We start from the raw sequence: 17,087 nt of genomic DNA on the forward strand, positions 1-17,087 counted from the left end.
CTGGCTTAGCCGCTCCGCGGCATGTGGGATCTTCCCGGATCGGGGCACAAACCTGTGTCCCCTGCATCGGCAGGCGGACTCTCAACCACTGCACCACCAGGGAAACCTGGCTCTGGTTTTCTTATCACCCCACATCACAGCATCCCCAGCCTCCACCTTCCCTATACTAGTTCTTCAGGCAGAGAGCATCCTCCAAAGTCATAAGTTAACATTATTCTCATCTGTCTTAGAATGAGCCAAATGCCCCAGCTCTCAGCCCTCAGAGCCTCCTGTGCCCAGGGCTCCATAATGAAGCACATCAGTGACGCTGACATGCCTGGTGTTCTCCTTTTGTGTGGGGTAGGCGTCTCCCTCCTGATGGGCCCCATGAGCCCTCTTGAGTCGAGAGTGTCTAAGGTAGTGCTGATGTGGAAGCTAAGGTAAAGGTTAGAGCCCCACTTCTGTGGTTGGCTGACCTCTCCTGCTTACGAGCTGAGTTGGGCCTGTTAAGCTCCCCTGTGCCTCTTCCCTGCTGTAAATAATAAGGGACAGCGAGATGCCTTCTGTGACGTGGGAACCAAAGGCTGAATCTGTATTGTGCTTCGTACTTTCCTACGTGCTTTCATTTCCCCCACACCTCAGCGGTCACGTTGGTAGGGTAAGTTTTGTCAGGGCACGTTGTAAAAACAGGGAAATGAGGCCCAGATAAGTTCCGTGTGGTCCCCACGTCTTATTAGTGACTAAACTGAAACTCTGACCTGGGTCCCCTCACTTCCTGAACTTTACTGCATGCTCTTCAGCCCCTAGACTCATGACCCATGGCAACTTCTGCTGCAGCTGGTATCTGAGGGGTTCCACACCCACCGGCTTCTACTGATGGGGTGGGCTGTGGATTTCACTGTTACTGTTGCTCTCGTTGCCTTTTGTTTTGCTCTTCATCAGCTCTTCATCTCTAGGGACTGCCTTCCCCCCTTGGGAAAGTTGGTACCACCTCTGAGCCACATTTGGTACGACGACTAGGAGTTCCTTGGGAGAGTTGCCTGGCAGAGCCCAGGTGGTTAGAGACTCCCCACCTTCTTGTAGCTTACTTTCCGTAGCTACACGAGAGTAAGCTACAAGGAGCAACCTGGCAGCTTACAAATGGAAGGTTGCTGGAGCAACCTTTCATGCCTCGATTTATAAGTGATTAGGGAGCAGTAAATGACTCGGGGCTTTCGGATTCGTTTACTGAGTGCCAGCTGTATGCTCGTTGGCGAAGTCATCCCAGAGGACTCGGGAATGAGACAGACACATGTAAACGTGGGCTGTAGTTCTCGGCATGATACCGATTTATAGGATGAGCCAGGGTCCTGGGGAAGGACTCACGACACCTGGGGAGTTGGGGCGGGCCGAGGGAGGGGGAAGTGATGTGCGCTTAGGGGGACGCCGTGCTATTCTAGGCAGGAGGGAACAGTTTGTGCATGACGTGACAGCATGCGATATTTTAGGGGACTGGCCCGTTGTTCCGTGCGGCTGGGAGTTTAGGATACAAGGCGGTCGTATGAACTGAGACTCATCGACACTCAATTGTGAAGGGCTCGGTGAGCCGTAGAGCCGGAAGAGCCAGTGGAGGTTTTGACATGATCAGATTCTTTTTGATACCTGTTAATACAGCAACAGATTCCCTCTGAAGAGGGCCAGGTTCACAGGCAGCGGGGTCTTGGCCGCAGCCTTTACCTCTGGGGTCCGTGGTTCTTCATCCCTGTTCGCTGGATCCGGCCACTGCCGTTCCTCTCTACTTCCAGCAAACCAACAAGTCTAACACCTGTTTTCCTTTGCCCACGGAACACAGCATAGTTTTATTAACAGGAGCCAGTCAGCTAGGGAAAGACAATGTGCTTCCCCAGAACGCAGTCCTGTTTCCCAGTTTGTAGCACCTGTGGGGACTCTGAGTGCCTTTACCTCTGCCGTGTGCCCAGTGACTGAAGAGTTTGAGTGAGTTTGATTTCATTCCGTTTTTAAATCTGTGCGGTCCAGCGGGCTTTATTCTGTTCAGTTCTGCCACCACATTTCCGAATCAGATCCTGATCTGCAGGCGCTTGATTCAAACAGCAGGGGGACTCAATTCTCTGAGGCTCTGGGATGTGGGTGGGTGGCCCCTAAGCAGGGCCCCAGGGGCTCCTTCTTTCTGCCCCACAGTTTGCCACCATCCTCTCTCGAAACGTCCTCCGCTCCTCTTTGCCCGGTGCTGTCTCCCCACCTCGCCTTTTAGGATTTATGAATTTCCCGGTTTTCCTGGCCTCACCATTGCCCTGTGCTTTCCTGGCTCCCACCCCACGCCTTCCTCCCTTTCCGCATTCCTGGCCCTCACACTTGTCCCCTGTTTGAGATAAGAGCCCTGGATTCAACATAGCCTCACTTTCCTCTTTTTAAGTCACGGGTGTTTAATATCCATGCTGTCATTTCCCGAAGGCCCCTGCAGGTGTCGAGCACGGTTAAGGGTTTTGCACTTTTGCAGCCGTTTTCTCTCTTTTTTTTCCTTACAACAACCCCTGCGACCCCAACATTTTATTATTATTTCTATCTTGTTGATCAGAAAATGGACACATTACAGGGCTCAGGTAGTTAGGCCTGTTCGGAAAACCACGGTCATTGAGACCTCGAGCCGGGGACCCCCGCATCTCAGGTCCCTTTGAATCCAGAGTCTGGGCTCTTATCCTGGCTGTGGACCCAGCCTACTGTGTTCATCGGTCGGGAGCCTCCTCTCACCTTTTTCTTGAATAAACAAATAAATTCAAGTTTTTAAAATTGAGGTATACATATAGAAAAAAAATGTACACATCATGTGTGTATAGCCCAGTGACTTTGCACCAAGAGCACCTGAAAAACCCCTTCCCATGCCCCTTCCAGTCTCTAGGGGAACCACCATCCCAACTTCTTATACCAGAGGTGAATCCTGCCTGGGTTTGAACTTCTATAAATGCAGTTGTACCATATGCATCCTTTTGTGGCTGGTCTCTTTCTGAATTCAGGCTTGAGAGATAGTTATAAATGTACACTATCCGTTTATAAATTCGCCCTCCTGGTTGATCTTACTTTCCCTAGTTCCTCAGTCAGTAAAGAGGGTAAGTTTCCTTCTGGGATCTCTTGAACGTTGTCACGATGCGCCGTCAATGTGGACTTTCTCAAAGACGTGTGTGTGCTTCCCGGAAGTGAATAACAGATTCCAAGCTGCCTTGTTTGCTCCCCTGGTTTTTCCTTCCTGTGGGTCCCTCTGTGAGCCACACCCGCCCTGTGCCTCACTGGGGTTTGTTCATTCGATTAGGCCCTCCAGCACAGCAGACAGCGCCAGCTTCCTCCGAGGCCCCCTCTGACTGATGTATTAACAGCCATATGGGTTTCCCCTGGGACAGACGCATGTTCACAGCTTCTGGCAGCAGTTCGCTGCACTGTGAATCAATTTTAAACTGCCTAAGTGTGATGATCACAGACCTCCTGTGCGGTTTAAAGAAGAGGACACCTAGGGGAGAGGTGGGTATCTTCCAGAGACAAGCATACAGCTCTCTGTACTTTGTGCATCTGTTTTAATCTGGAACATTTAACTCTATAATAAGCAGAGTTCCAGTTGAAGTGAGATAAAATTTCCTTCCCCTAAAAATCAGGAATTGCTAAAAGGGTACCTGATGGAAACTGCCCACCTAGAGGTACCCACCTTGATTTATGGCGAACAGAAAAACTAACCTTCACATCTGCCATTTTCCTCACAGCACAGAAGGCTTTAAGAGGCAAGTTCTCTCCCCACGTTTACCATCGTTCATTTGTTATTTTCAGACCCAGGTCGTGGTGCCTGGTATCTGGGTCACATAATTTAGAATGTGAATAGACTTAAACCCCAGTTCTCGTGGTCTCATCTTCAAGGGCAATAATACAATGCTATTTGATTCCAACTCCAAATATCCTATAATAAATGGCATAGGTTCAATTAAGTGTAATGTGCATGTATTGAAATATCATGTGGGCTTGATACATTACTAAGGACACTAAAGGATACTGTGAGCTAAAAATAGGAGATATAATAACGAAAAAGAAACAGACTCACAGACGTAGAGAACTAGTGGTTACCAGTGGGGAGAGGGAAGAGGGAGAGGGATAAGTAGGGGTAGGGGATTAAGAGTTACAAACGATTATGTATAAAATGATCTGCAAGGATATATTGTACAACACAAGGAATATAGCCAATATTTTATAATAACTATAAATGGTATTATTTTATGAGTATATTATATTTTATAATTATAAAATATATTTTATTATAAAGTAATAACGAGTATTATTTTATAGTAACTATAAACTCACAACCTTTAAAAGTTGTGAATCACTGTATTATACGCCTCTTACTTATATAATGTTGTACATCAAATATACTTCAGTATGAAAAAATAGAAGATTTAGTGGTTTGGTACTAAACCAAACCCTTGACATAAGGGCTTTGAGCTGTAGTTGTTTTATATGCATACTTATTTTCTAGGACATTCTTTGTGGTTCCCATTATGTGTACTCAGTCATTCAAATTAAGAGTAATGTTAAGGATTTGGGCCAAATAGCTGTATAAGATTAGTTACTGGAACCAGTTTGCCAGGAGATAACGTATCTAAAATTGTGTCCTTTGGTCAGGGAGAAGGGGAAGTTCTTTTAAAAATCTTTTCATATATTTGATATTTTGTTTTTTAAATTTTATTTATTTATTTATTTTTGGCTGTGTTGGGTCTTCGTTTCTGTGCGTGGGCTTTCTCTAGTTGTGGCGGGCGGGGGCCACTCTTCATCGCGGTGCACAGGCCTCTCACTGTCGCGGCCTCTCCTGTTGCGGAGCACAAGCTCCAGATGTGCAGGCTCAGTAGTTGTGGCTCACGGGCCTAGTTGCTCTGCGGCATGCGGGATCTTCCCAGACCAGGGCTCGGACCTGTGTCCCCTGCATTGGCAGGCAGACTCTCAACCACTGTGCCACCAGGGAAGCCCGACATCTTGTTTTTATAGAAGGAAAATAACAGCATGTATTTTATTTTCAAGCTAAGGAAGTATGTGGTTTTATGTGCAGGCAGGTAGAAACCTGATGTCTTCTATCAATTTTAAGTTTTGTGCATGCTTAGTTATTTTTCAAAATTTGAGTTAGCATTAAAATGAAAATTTAAGTTCTGTATTAATGCCCAAGGTCTTTAGGATCTGTAAAGGGACTGCAAGGTGCCAATGATAAATTACAGAAAGGGCCCAGACTTATTCCAGAAGGTTATGGGAGGGAGGAAGCCCTACGTACTTCATTTATTGTTTATGTATGCAGACCTATAGAAAAGCTTTAATGTTGAACTTCTAGATCACCGAGTGATGCTTTGGATAAGAAGAAAGTGAAAGCAGTGGTCTTCATAGTGCCTAGTTCAGATGTGGGTGGGAAATAAAACGTTAGCACTCCTATATCTTCCATCCTCTACAGTGTCTTTTCTTTGTGCGTGCTTTCTAGTATCTGTAGTATATGAGTGCTTGGAGTTTAAATAATTAGATTGTTAGAGAAAAAATATGCTTTAAGATTTTAGTGTAGAAACAGAAGTGTGCACTAGGATTAGGTTTGTTTGTATTTAACAGGGAAGAAAATAATAGCTTAAGTAAAATAGAAGTTTATTTCTCTCTCCCATAAAAGATACTGGCTGTCAGTAGCCCAGGGCAGGTATCACAGCCCCAGTGATACAGCCCCAGGTCTCATAGTGTCACCAGGACCTCTGCATTCTATCTTTCTGTTCTGTCCCCCTCAGCAACTGAGTTCCATCTTCAGAGTCACTTTGTGGCCCAGAAACGCTGCTGGAGCTCCAGTCATCTTGCTCATAGTTCAGGTAGCAAGAAGGAGGAAGAGAAGAAGGAAGGCACTCTCCCCTCCCTCTTTTTAAATTCTTTTTCTTTTCTTTTTTTTAATTTTTTTTTTTTTTTTCCCGGTACGCGGACCTCTCACTGTTGTGGCCTCTCCCGTTGCGGAGCACAGGCTCCGGACGCGCAGGCTCAGCGGCCATGGCTCACGGGCCCAGCCGCTCTGCGACATGTGGGATCTTCCCAGACCGGGGCACAAACCCGTGTCCCCTGCATCGGCAGGCGGACTCTCAACCACTGCGCCACCAGGGAAGCCCCTTTTTTTAAATTAATAAACTTATTTTTTAGAACAATTTTATGTTCACAGCAAAATTGAATGGAAAGTACAGGTAGTTTCCATGTCCCTCAGGGTCCCCTTTCTTTCAAGTTATGAACTAAGTGCCGCCCAGCACCTTCTGCCTACATCTCGTCGGTCAGCACATGGGCATACCTGGCCAGAGCAACGCTGGGAAGAGTAGTCTTTTAGTTGAAAGCTTTGCTGCCTTCGATAAAACTGGGCTTTGTGGCCAAAGTAGACAGGGAGGTTGTTGAGGTGGAAACTTGAAGTCTTGTCAGAAAGCCATTTGATATAAGAGAATCTCTTTATTATTTTCTGTTAATTATGCAAAAGAGAGTTTAAGTCCAAGCCTTAAACTGGTACGTTTAGAAAGATGTTTTTGTTTGTTGATGTTGAAGTACATGGTTTACCGTGTGTAATCATTATGACTCTCAAGGGCTTCATCTTAAGCATCAAAAATAATCATTTTAAATTATACTAAGGAATCATACAATTATACAGGGTACAAGAAGGAAGTATTTTATGTTAATTTGGAAGCACATGTAATGTTTTTTAACAGGATTTGAAGGAATGCCTTACGGAATGAAGAGCACAGTTTAAAAATCTTAAAAACATTTTTAAAAAAGCATTTAATATATATCTTTTTTAACACCCTGGACTTTGGCTGTTATTTATTTCGTTTGTTTCATCAGTAAACACTTCAACTTATACTGATTTCAAAAGGAAGTTGTGGCAAGAATCTTTGCTCTGTCTTTCTCATAGAAGCGTGCTGCTGTGGTAAGGACTAATTGCTTTATGATAAATGTTTTTTCTGTCTCCTCTCCCGTTCTTCTCTCTTCTCCCTAACCATCCCCTCCCCAAAAGCGCATACTCCTTCCACGTTACTGCGGACGGTCAGATGCAGCCTGTCCCCTTCCCCCCGGACGCCCTCATTGGCCCCGGCATCCCCCGCCACGCTCGCCAGATCAACACCCTGAACCACGGGGAGGTAGTGTGTGCGGTGACCATCAGCAACCCCACGCGACACGTGTACACGGGCGGCAAGGGCTGCGTCAAGGTCTGGGACATCAGCCACCCCGGCAACAAGAGCCCTGTCTCTCAGCTCGACTGTCTGGTGAGTGAGAAGGAGCTGGTGCACAAGGGTAATTTCCTCCTGGAGACTCAGTAAGGAAATCGCTGTCGGGGCCTGGGTTTTATTCCCATTATGAGGAAATGGAAGCCCATTCTGTTTCCTGTGTTAGCTATTTAGCTCTCCCCACTCTCTCCCCTCAGCGTGAAGGTTTCATTTGTTGCTGTTTCAGTGGTTAAATCCCAGAGTTGATGGATTTCTCTTAAAACATATTTTAACAGTAGTTTACAGAAGCGGTTCTTGTTTGAATGTGTATTCAGAAGGGGGTTTCCCGTTTAATGGATGGAGTGCAGCTAGGCCTGGACTCTGAGCCCTGCACTCCCCTCGACTTTTAATTTCCCTACAGCCTTTGGATAAATATTGAAGAGTAAACATTTGATAACGTGGCATAAAACCATTCTGAACAGGGTCTGTGTTTTCAGGGAGACCTGGCTGAGTTTTATGACCTTAACTTTACGAACGAGTTACTAGATCGCACTGCAAGAAATCAGGGCAGCCTTCAGCAGGACGGGGGTGGTGGGAATGCTTCCCCGCCTCCCCCCAGCCAATACCGTGTTGCGTTTTTCAGGATCATAGAATACATCAGGACATGTTCTCTACACAGTAGCCACAGGATTTACACACCACGTACCATTGGCCTGAAGTGGACTATAGGCTGCCCTGCCCCTGTAGGGTGTCTGCCTGCACTTTGCTTCGGCATGTGGTACACTTTACCTGCTGCCCCCCTGGCAAGTGGCAAGGATTCCTGAGAGGGTGTTTCCAAAACGAAGACTGACTGTGTTTTTTGAGACGAAAAGCCTCTTTGGGCTAGTTCTTGGGTGTTTTTTTTTTTTTGCAATCAAATAACTTAAAAATATATCCATTAATGAAAGTTAAACATAGGGAAACATACTTGAACATCTTACGGAAAAACCCAAGCAAGCTTTTTGGCAGCCCAATGGTAGGAGAGTTTTGTAACACTCATCATCTTTTTTGAAATTACATTGCTTAAAGTTTCTCTAATCTTTGAACAATAGGCCATGGTTAAAGCATACTAAAGACTCTGACTGTATCTGTTTGGGTCAAAGGATAGCAGTTATTTCTTTGTTGCAGAGGGCGGGGGTCATTTTAGGTCCCACCTCCCTTTTCTAATGTGTTGGTTTTGATGGAGAGATGCCTTCTTTTTTTTTTTTTTGCCATACGCGGGCCTCTCGCTGTTGTGGCCTCTCCCGTTGCAGAGCACAGGCTCCGGACGTGCAGGCTCAGCGGCCATGGCTCACGGGCCCAGCCGCTCTGTGGCATGTGGGATCTTCCCGGACCGGGACACGAACCCGTGCCCTGCATCGGCAGGCGGACTCTCAACCACTGCGCCACCAGGGAAGCCCAGATGCCTTCTTTTATTCATTTTTTTGGCCTTTGGGTTGAGAGGCTTAAATATCACAGCAGCCGTGTTACAACTTGAGAAAGCAGCTGTGTTCAAGTCTCAGACAAGGATCCATTTGGCTAATAAAGACACAGTACAAGCCTTAGGCAGAAACTTAAGAGTAATGAAAACCAAAGCATAGGTAGTATGTCTGCAGTTTCCAAATAGTAAATAACGGAGGCTGATGAGGTCAAAGATTTACAAACTAGCTGTGAAAAGTGGCTTCTTTGTAAAGAACTACATGTACCCTTACCTTACATCCCCTGATCATCTCAGTTGCGTCTACTCAGCAGGAAATTGGGCTTCGGCGGCAGTTATATCTAAGCCTTCACACATGCCGAGCAATCCTGTGAGTTTGCTTTGTTTACTACTTCAAAGGAGCCAGGGGCCATCAGATGCTGATCTTTACTACAGAACGCTTGCTTTGGTAGTGTCCCCGAAATACCACTTTTTAAGTCAACAACGGAGACAGCAGTTAGAGAACATGGCATTGTTACTGCTTGGTCATGCATTATAACAATTGAATTATGTTTATTTCACAGAACAGGGATAACTACATCCGTTCCTGCAAATTGCTCCCTGATGGCTGCACTCTCATAGTGGGAGGGGAAGCCAGTACCCTGTCCATTTGGGACCTGGCGGCTCCCACCCCGCGCATCAAGGCAGAGCTGACGTCCTCGGCCCCCGCCTGCTATGCCTTGGCCATCAGCCCCGACTCCAAGGTCTGCTTCTCATGCTGCAGCGACGGCAACATCGCCGTGTGGGACCTGCACAACCAGACGCTGGTGAGGTGAGCAGGGGTGGTTTCCTGAGTGGGGCTTCACTGCTTGAGTACCTGGGTCAAAAGGCCCCCTATTACCCCTGCTTCTCTGCCGGCCCCCAGGCTCAGCCCACACGTGCCAGGCTTGGATCTGGGTGTCAGTACCGTATCACCGCCCTCAGAGGGCTTACGGTCTTGTGGCCACGCTTGGGTGTCACCCAGGCTTTATATTTACCTCCCTAATGTTCCCATTCTTCAGCCACATACACATGCCAGATTTGTTTAAAAAACATTCCTGGCTTTTGCCAAGGGGCAGCATACCATGGATTAGATGGAGGTACAAAAGGTCCTCAATACTAGATGTTTTTGGCTTTGCCTAGAACCTCGTATGTGCGCACAGGAGCCAGCTGATAAAGGATGACAGAAAATCAACAAAAGGACATTAGAAGAGGAGATTCCACGAATTTCACCCACAGAATGGTTTTAAAGTAGCTGTGTTTCTCAATAACTAAATAAGCTCTGTCCAGGGGTCATTTCACCCAGGAAGGAGCCCAGCTGCTTGGAATCTGCCAGCTTTGTGTCCCTCCTCGGCTCTGGCCAGCTCACGCCCTCTGGCTGAGTCGGTGCTCACGTCAGGGATGTTAGAGAAAAGTCTTTAGAAAAGGAAGAGCTAGTTAAACATCTACGGCAGAACGGGCCTGTGTTTCGCCCTTTCGTGTCACAGTTCATCTTCGCTCAGGAACACTGTTCATGGTGCCTTTTTAGACTTGGATGTTATTTAGCAGGGCTCCTCCCGTGCTTCTGGGCCCAGAGCTGGAGGGAAGGGACGGGCTGTGGAGTTGATTATAGCAGCTCACTCTTTCTTCAACCGTTTCTGTAGAAATCCACTAAGTGTCACCGAACCAGGCTCTGTCCCTGTGTGTCAGTGACAGTGTGGTTATTTTTCTTGTCACTCTCCGGGCAGCTCAGAATGAGCAAAGTGAAAAAACGGAGCCAAGCCAACAGCCCCTTCAAACTTTCAGCCTAGCAAGTGTCGGCTGTTTTTTCTTTTCTTTCTGCTTTTTTCTTTTTTAAACTTAATAAATAGCTCTCCCAAAATATTCATTCGAAGTGCTTTTCAAATATTCATCTCTTTAATCCTTGTCGCTTCTGCACTGCTGTTATCCTGATGTTATCGTGGAGGAGCTGTAATGGGGCCCAGGCACTCTGCCCTCTTGTATGTTCTGGGCCCCTGCTCTGTGCCGGCCCCCAGGGAGTAAGTACCTGTTGGATACGTTGGCCTGCTTCACACATCTCTCCCTCTCTCAGTTTGGACAGGCCACACGTGGCTAGCGGCCACTCTGTGTGACAGGGCAGTACAGAGTCTCCTGAATATCTTTGTATCTGCTGTGACCCAGCACGTTCTGAACAGCCCTAGGATCTGCGTTCTAGGAGCCTGACCTGAGGGTAGCGCTGAGATAAGTGGACGGAGGGATCGAGGGACACCCACGAAGAGCTTAGGTCAGCAGAGAAACACAGTTGTTTTCAAGAAGTCAAAGTATTTCATGAGTTTCAGAGGTAAAAAAAAAATTCAGAGGATGAAATGAAGAGGAGGTCCCTGGGTTTCACGAGCTGTTTGAGGACAGAAAAGCAGCACTTTGGAAATGTGGGGCAGGACTGCTCCAGACCAGCGGGAAAGCCTTGGGTGCAGGCTGGGACGTTTGAGGCAGAGAGTTGGGGTGCATGGGGGAGAGGACCAGGATGGAAGCTCTGAGTAGTTTTCAGGGAAGAGATTTTTGGAGTGATGGTTCACATCTTGTTTCAGAATTCAGGGCAACAGTGGTGCTCTTGTCTTTTCCTCCATGCCCTTTAAATTCCAAGGTCAGCTTTAAAGTTGGGAGCTCTGCAGGAATACTAAGGTAATAGGAAGGAGAGGCGGTGGAAACTTTTCTCCGGGCATTGAAATTTCCAAGCAGTTCTCTCATGGATTCTGCCTGGTTCACCATCCTGATCGAACCTCGGACACTTCTCACCTGTTCCAGTCACTCCTCTGCCAGCTCCCTCTTGGCCTGCAAAAGCAGGTCCACGACCCCCATGCCACCAGCCCTGTGGTGGCTTACGTCAACCTCCCCTCGGCAAGCCCTGCCTGGGGCCTGGCAGAGCATCGCACTCAGCAAATCCCTGTCGGCTCGTTGTCCTTGGTAGTGGTTCTTTGTTGTTTTGTTTGTTTGTTTTTTGAAGTATAGTTGATTTACAGTGTTGTGCTAGTTTCTGCCGTACAGCCAAGTGGCACATTCTTTTTTTTTATATTCTTTTCCATTATGGTTTATCCCAGGAGTTTGGATAGAGTTCCCTGTGCTAGACAGTAGGACCTTGTTGTTTATCCATTCTAAATGTAATAGTTTGCATCTGCTAACCCCAAACTCCCAGTCCATCCCTCCCAGCCCCCCACCCTTGGCAACCACAAGTCTGTTCTTTGGTGGTGGTTTTTGACTGAGGCACGAGGTTCCCCTTTAAGAGAACAACAGCCTTGTGCTCAGATTTGAGGGCAGGACCGTGCCCAGGGGTCAGTCAGCAATCAGCTCTGTCTCTGCCCCACACCTCTGAGTCAGGAGGCCGGCATGCCCCTTTGTCTCCAGGAGTCCAGATTTCCTAACGTGGGGCTCTTTCGAATAGAAAACGCGAGGTTGAGTAAATACATGAGCTCATGCTTTGTTGGCACGAAGGGCATTGCGGTGTTACTCACTCATGAAAATGGGAGTGCTCCTCGGCCCTGGGCTGGTGATGTGGTGATTCAGGCCTGCACAGTTATAGGCCAAGCCTGCTTCTTTCTTTAAGGAATACACTTGTGATTTTGTGTGTTTGTCTTTTTTCCCCCACTTTCACACTTAAAACACTTTTCCAGACCTAGGAGGAATTTTACCTTCCAGACAGATTTGTGAGAATAGCTATAGGAGCGTATTTAACTTCTCCTGTGTGGTGACCTAAAACGGCATTCCATTTCTTCAGCACTTGGATCATGAAAAAAGGAAAAGAAAGTCTGCAGGTGCCGTTTCCTCTCCTCCTCGGGGGGAAGGTTGGTTTGATCTTGCACATCAGCAGACACCGAGGAGGTGACACACGCACAGCGAGTCCAAAACTAACAACACAACAGTGTTTACCTTGAGCTCTGGCAGGAAATCATTATTCAATCTGGTTTGTTTTATCAGGCAATTCCAGGGCCACACAGACGGGGCCAGCTGTATTGACATTTCTAACGACGGCACCAAGCTCTGGACGGGCGGCTTGGACAACACGGTCCGGTCCTGGGACCTGCGTGAAGGGCGGCAGCTGCAGCAGCACGACTTCACCTCCCAGGTGCAGGCTTGTCCCTCCCCGGAACCCACGCGGTGCTCTGTGTGTGGTGCACGCCCTCCCCATACCTCCCCCGCTCCCTCCCACCCCCAAGAGTAGTAGCTAGACAAACAGACCTGGCTTTAATTTGAGATACACACACAAACACACACACACACACACACACACACACACACACACACACACACACACAAATTACCCTGAAACACTTAGACTGGTTTTTAAAATGCTGTAGGTTAAGATGTGTTAGTTGTTTTACTTGTATATGAGTTGTTTCAGGAATTTGTGCCATGAAGAACATACAGGGTCTGATCTGTTGTCCATCTAATGTGGGGATGAGAAATGATTTTATTCACATATAAATAGACCTTGAGAAATATGCAGGGATATCACAAGGAGTAGAGAAAAATCATAACAGCTCTGCAAGTTGATTCATTTTGCTTAAATCAGGGAGCTTAAAAAATCCAGCAGTATCTCAGTGGATGCCCATTTTGTTACTCATCCCTCAGACACTGGACTCATGGCTGACTCGATTTATGGAGTTTTGAAATGATATAAAAATGGCAACTTTGTGGACTGTGGAGCTTATTTAGATGTCAAGTGTCTGAATCTAGGCCTGTTTGGGGAAAGATAGTGCATGCCATTTTAAGTGTTTTCTGTTGATGGTGGAATTGTCCTTTTTATTGTGACTTATTTACTTATTTTTTTCCTTTAATAATTCCAGTCAGAAAAATAGGACAGAAATGGAAAACAACTATACGTACAACTAAATTTCATGTCCCTGTCAAAATTTTGTTGAGTTTCTTATAGGCTTCCCTGTTCCCTTCCAGTCCTGTTCCCATTATGGGTAGGATCCTATTTTTGGTCTGCCCTTTTTTAAAACTTCTTATGGAAAATTTCAAATATATTCAATTTATGAGAACAGAGAATGTTCAAGCATATATGAAAGTACAGAGAATTATATGATAAACCACATATGCCCATCACCCAGCTTCAACAGTTACTAACACATGACCAGTCCTGTCTCATCTGTCATCCCTGCCCCCAAACACTGGATTATTTTTAAGTAAATCCCAGACGTTATATCATTTCATCCATAAGTATTTCAGTTAGTATCTGTAAAAGATAAGGAACCCTTTCAAACAACACACAGAATACCGTTATTATTAAGAACAATTTCTTGATTTTATCACCCATGACATAAGTGTTGCAGTTGTTTTTATTTTTTTCCAATTGTTTCATAAAGGCCTTTAACACTTGACTTATCTGGGTTGGCATGGTTGTCCTGTAGACTTTGCCTTTGCTTATTACCTCCTCCTGTTCTTGCTAGTTTTTCCCCTTTTCTTGTTGTCTGTTCACTTCCTAAGTCTACTGGGCAGAATACTCAGTGAGCCTCTTCTGCTTCTTGTAGATATTCTCCCTTGGTTATTGCCCAACTGGGGAGTGGCTGGCCGTGGGCATGGAGAGCAGCAACGTGGAAGTTCTCCACGTGAACAAACCTGACAAGTACCAGCTGCATCTCCACGAGAGCTGTGTGCTCTCCCTGAAATTTGCTTATTGTGGTGAGTTCAACTGAAAGGAAACCGGGAAATGTTGATGGCCTAAATGGAAAATACTTCTAAAAAATATAGTGGAGATGATATCTGGAAAAAAATGTTGTTCTCTGAGCATCTGGATGCAGTAATTCTGTTGTCTTAAAATGTCCCTCAGAGCATAGGGATGTCTGTTTTTGTCTGTTTCCCTGAGTTGGGAAAAGTCAGCAGGTGATAGAATTGCCTAATACGAAGTTCTGACACATGTTTGTTTTCAGCGGGGAGTGTCAGGGGTGTGGGTGGAGGCAACCCCTCTGAGAGGGGTTGGTGGGAGTTTATAGAAAAATGAGGCAGGAGCAGAGGAGGTTGCTATGAACTGACCGGGATGAGCAGCCCATGGGCAGAGAAGGGAACACTTAGCTGCACCCAGACCGTTACACTCTGCAGTGAGGATAATGAGGGAAGAAGTTCATGGGGGGTCAAATATTTATTCACAAGATGGATGGATGGATGGATGGACAGATGGATGGACGGATGGATGGATGGATGGATGGACAGATGGATGGATGAATAGCTATCACATATTGACCATCCTATGTGCCATATGTGCTGTCTGCCATTTAACTTAGATTCGTCATTTAATCCTTCCTAGTCCCATTTTATCATAAAGAAGCTAACAGAAGACAACTTCATTGACTGACTATTCGAGGACCCACTGCATGCTCCATGTGAAGCTACCTGTCATGTATCCGGTGGCTAACGGGACTGACATGGTTCCTGCCACCGCTTTGATTAAACCCAAGATCACAGATGGTTCACAGTGGAGCCCAGATTTAAAACCTGCTGTGTCTATTCATGTCATGGCCCAACCCCTTGGACATGATAGTTCATGATTAAAAATGCTCTGAGTTTGATTAAGCCCAAGTAGCTAATAGTATAGCAGGAATTCTAATCTAGTTAAGCCACAACCACATGTTCCTTTGCTAATTCTAGGTAAATGGTTTGTGAGTACTGGAAAAGATAACCTCCTCAATGCTTGGCGGACACCCTATGGAGCTAGCATATTCCAGGTAAGTCCGTGCTCCTTACATAGAATGACAGACAGTTGGACCACAGCATTGCTGATGACGCCAGCAGTGAAGGTGCCTTGTTGGGAGCAGGGCCCTGAGCATCTCTGTTCCACATTAAACACATGTCCATTGTTTTCTCTTCCAGTCCAAAGAGTCCTCATCCGTGCTCAGCTGTGACATCTCTGTGGATGATAAGTACATAGTCACTGGCTCAGGGGACAAGAAAGCTACAGTCTATGAAGTCATCTACTGAAAACATTATGTGGTTTAACGTTTATAGTTGAATTGGGCCAAAATGTTTTGAATTTGTAGAAATAGAAAAGTTATAACTTTAAAAACACAAAAACCTGTTTCCAAACCTTGACACAAAACTACTTTGCGTCTACAAAGAGGAGGCAGTGAGCACATCAACAGAAGGTCACCTACCTACCTAGACCAAATGGAGCACCGAGGCAAAGTGGACAGAGGGGTGAGGGTTGTGGGCTTGAGGAATGGAGCCCGCTGACCTGGGCAGAGTCCATCCTTTTCTTTCTGTGAGATCTGCCGAGATTACCTTTCTGTTCCTTGCCGTTCCCCTCCTGTCTGTCCGTGGTAGAGCAGTGGCGTCTCCAATGAACTTGTTTCCTCGTTTTGCATCTTGTGAAATGTTTTTTTGTATTTTTGTTGAAGGTTAAACATTTGTATAAATTGTAAATATATTTGGTTTATTACAGTAAAGGCTTTAGTACCAATAAGTGGTTTTCCTTCTTCTTCATTGTTTTTATCAACGCTTTGGGATCGTTGGTGCGGGTTCTATAAGCAAAGTTCAAACATTTGTAGAGGAAGTTTTAAAGTGCACTTCTTATTTTATAAATATATTTTGTCACGGACTCCCACCGCACTAGAACCTAGTTAACACTTCTGAGTTAACCAGGAAGTCAAGACTAGGAATAATGAGTAACCGGAGGTTTATTAACGACGATTTTATTTGGGAAGCAAAAATAACTTTGCCAAGATTCATTCTTTTGTTTGGATACTGTTGTGATTCGAGGTCACAAATTAAAGCTTTGCCTTTTCTTGGTGATTCACTGGGAGATAGAATATTCTTTTCTCTAGGAAAGCCTAGCATTTTCAAATCTCTAGTCTCTCCCTTCACAAGCTGCACATTTCAAGAAAGGGAGGTGACTTGGGTTTAGTGTTAAGACTGATGATATCCACAAAGCTGTGGAGTTCATTAACCTGTAAAAGAAAGGTGGGATGCCTGCTGGTTTTATCTCATTAATACTTATTTGATCTATTATATTAATTGACGTGAGCCAACCACACTCAGCACTTCGCTCCATCCTTCTCGTTAAGGCTTTTCCCTGCAGCTACAGCCCTGGCCCCCTGTCATTAGTCTGGTCCTTATCTTTGTGGACAAGCTTTCACTAATTTGATTAGATGAAACCTGTAACCCTGGGCTTTTAATAAGTTGCCGTGCATGGTTCCTCCTGGAAAGGCTGCATGACTCATTCTTTATATACCTATTATTTACTGCTATATTTTCAAAAATAATGGTTAATAATTTTAAACCAGGTTTTCTGGCTGTTTAAAAATAGCACCTAAGGAATCTTTTAATGTTCTTATTTTCTTATGATCCAGCAATTTGTTGGCAGTTTAACATTTTTCGTTTGTTATCCAGACCTTCTTGTTTTTATACACTTAACATTATTTTGTTTGCTTTTTGCCAAAATAATG

The 17,087-nt window shown here is 45.6% G+C and overlaps 1 protein-coding gene across 6 annotated transcripts in view; it reads left to right on the forward strand.

Moving 5' to 3' along the window:
- LOC137227739 (transducin-like enhancer protein 1) overlaps positions 1 to 16,105 on the forward strand; it is an 87,896-nt gene extending 71,791 nt beyond the window's left edge. For all 6 annotated transcript variants that reach the window (XM_067744089.1, XM_067744094.1, XM_067744090.1 and 3 more), the window contains 6 exons: positions 7,010 to 7,259; positions 9,219 to 9,466; positions 12,625 to 12,772; positions 14,181 to 14,331; positions 15,295 to 15,371; positions 15,517 to 16,105. In XM_067744089.1, the coding sequence (XP_067600190.1) occupies positions 7,010 to 7,259; positions 9,219 to 9,466; positions 12,625 to 12,772; positions 14,181 to 14,331; positions 15,295 to 15,371; positions 15,517 to 15,624 (982 nt within the window). In that variant the 3' untranslated portion in view covers positions 15,625 to 16,105. The remainder of the gene's footprint in view (positions 1 to 7,009; positions 7,260 to 9,218; positions 9,467 to 12,624; positions 12,773 to 14,180; positions 14,332 to 15,294; positions 15,372 to 15,516) is intronic.
- The last annotated feature ends 982 nt before the right edge of the window (positions 16,106 to 17,087 follow it).

Source organism: Pseudorca crassidens, chromosome 7 (genome assembly GCF_039906515.1).
Source record: "Pseudorca crassidens isolate mPseCra1 chromosome 7, mPseCra1.hap1, whole genome shotgun sequence".
Classification (NCBI taxonomy): Eukaryota; Metazoa; Chordata; class Mammalia; order Artiodactyla; family Delphinidae; genus Pseudorca; species Pseudorca crassidens.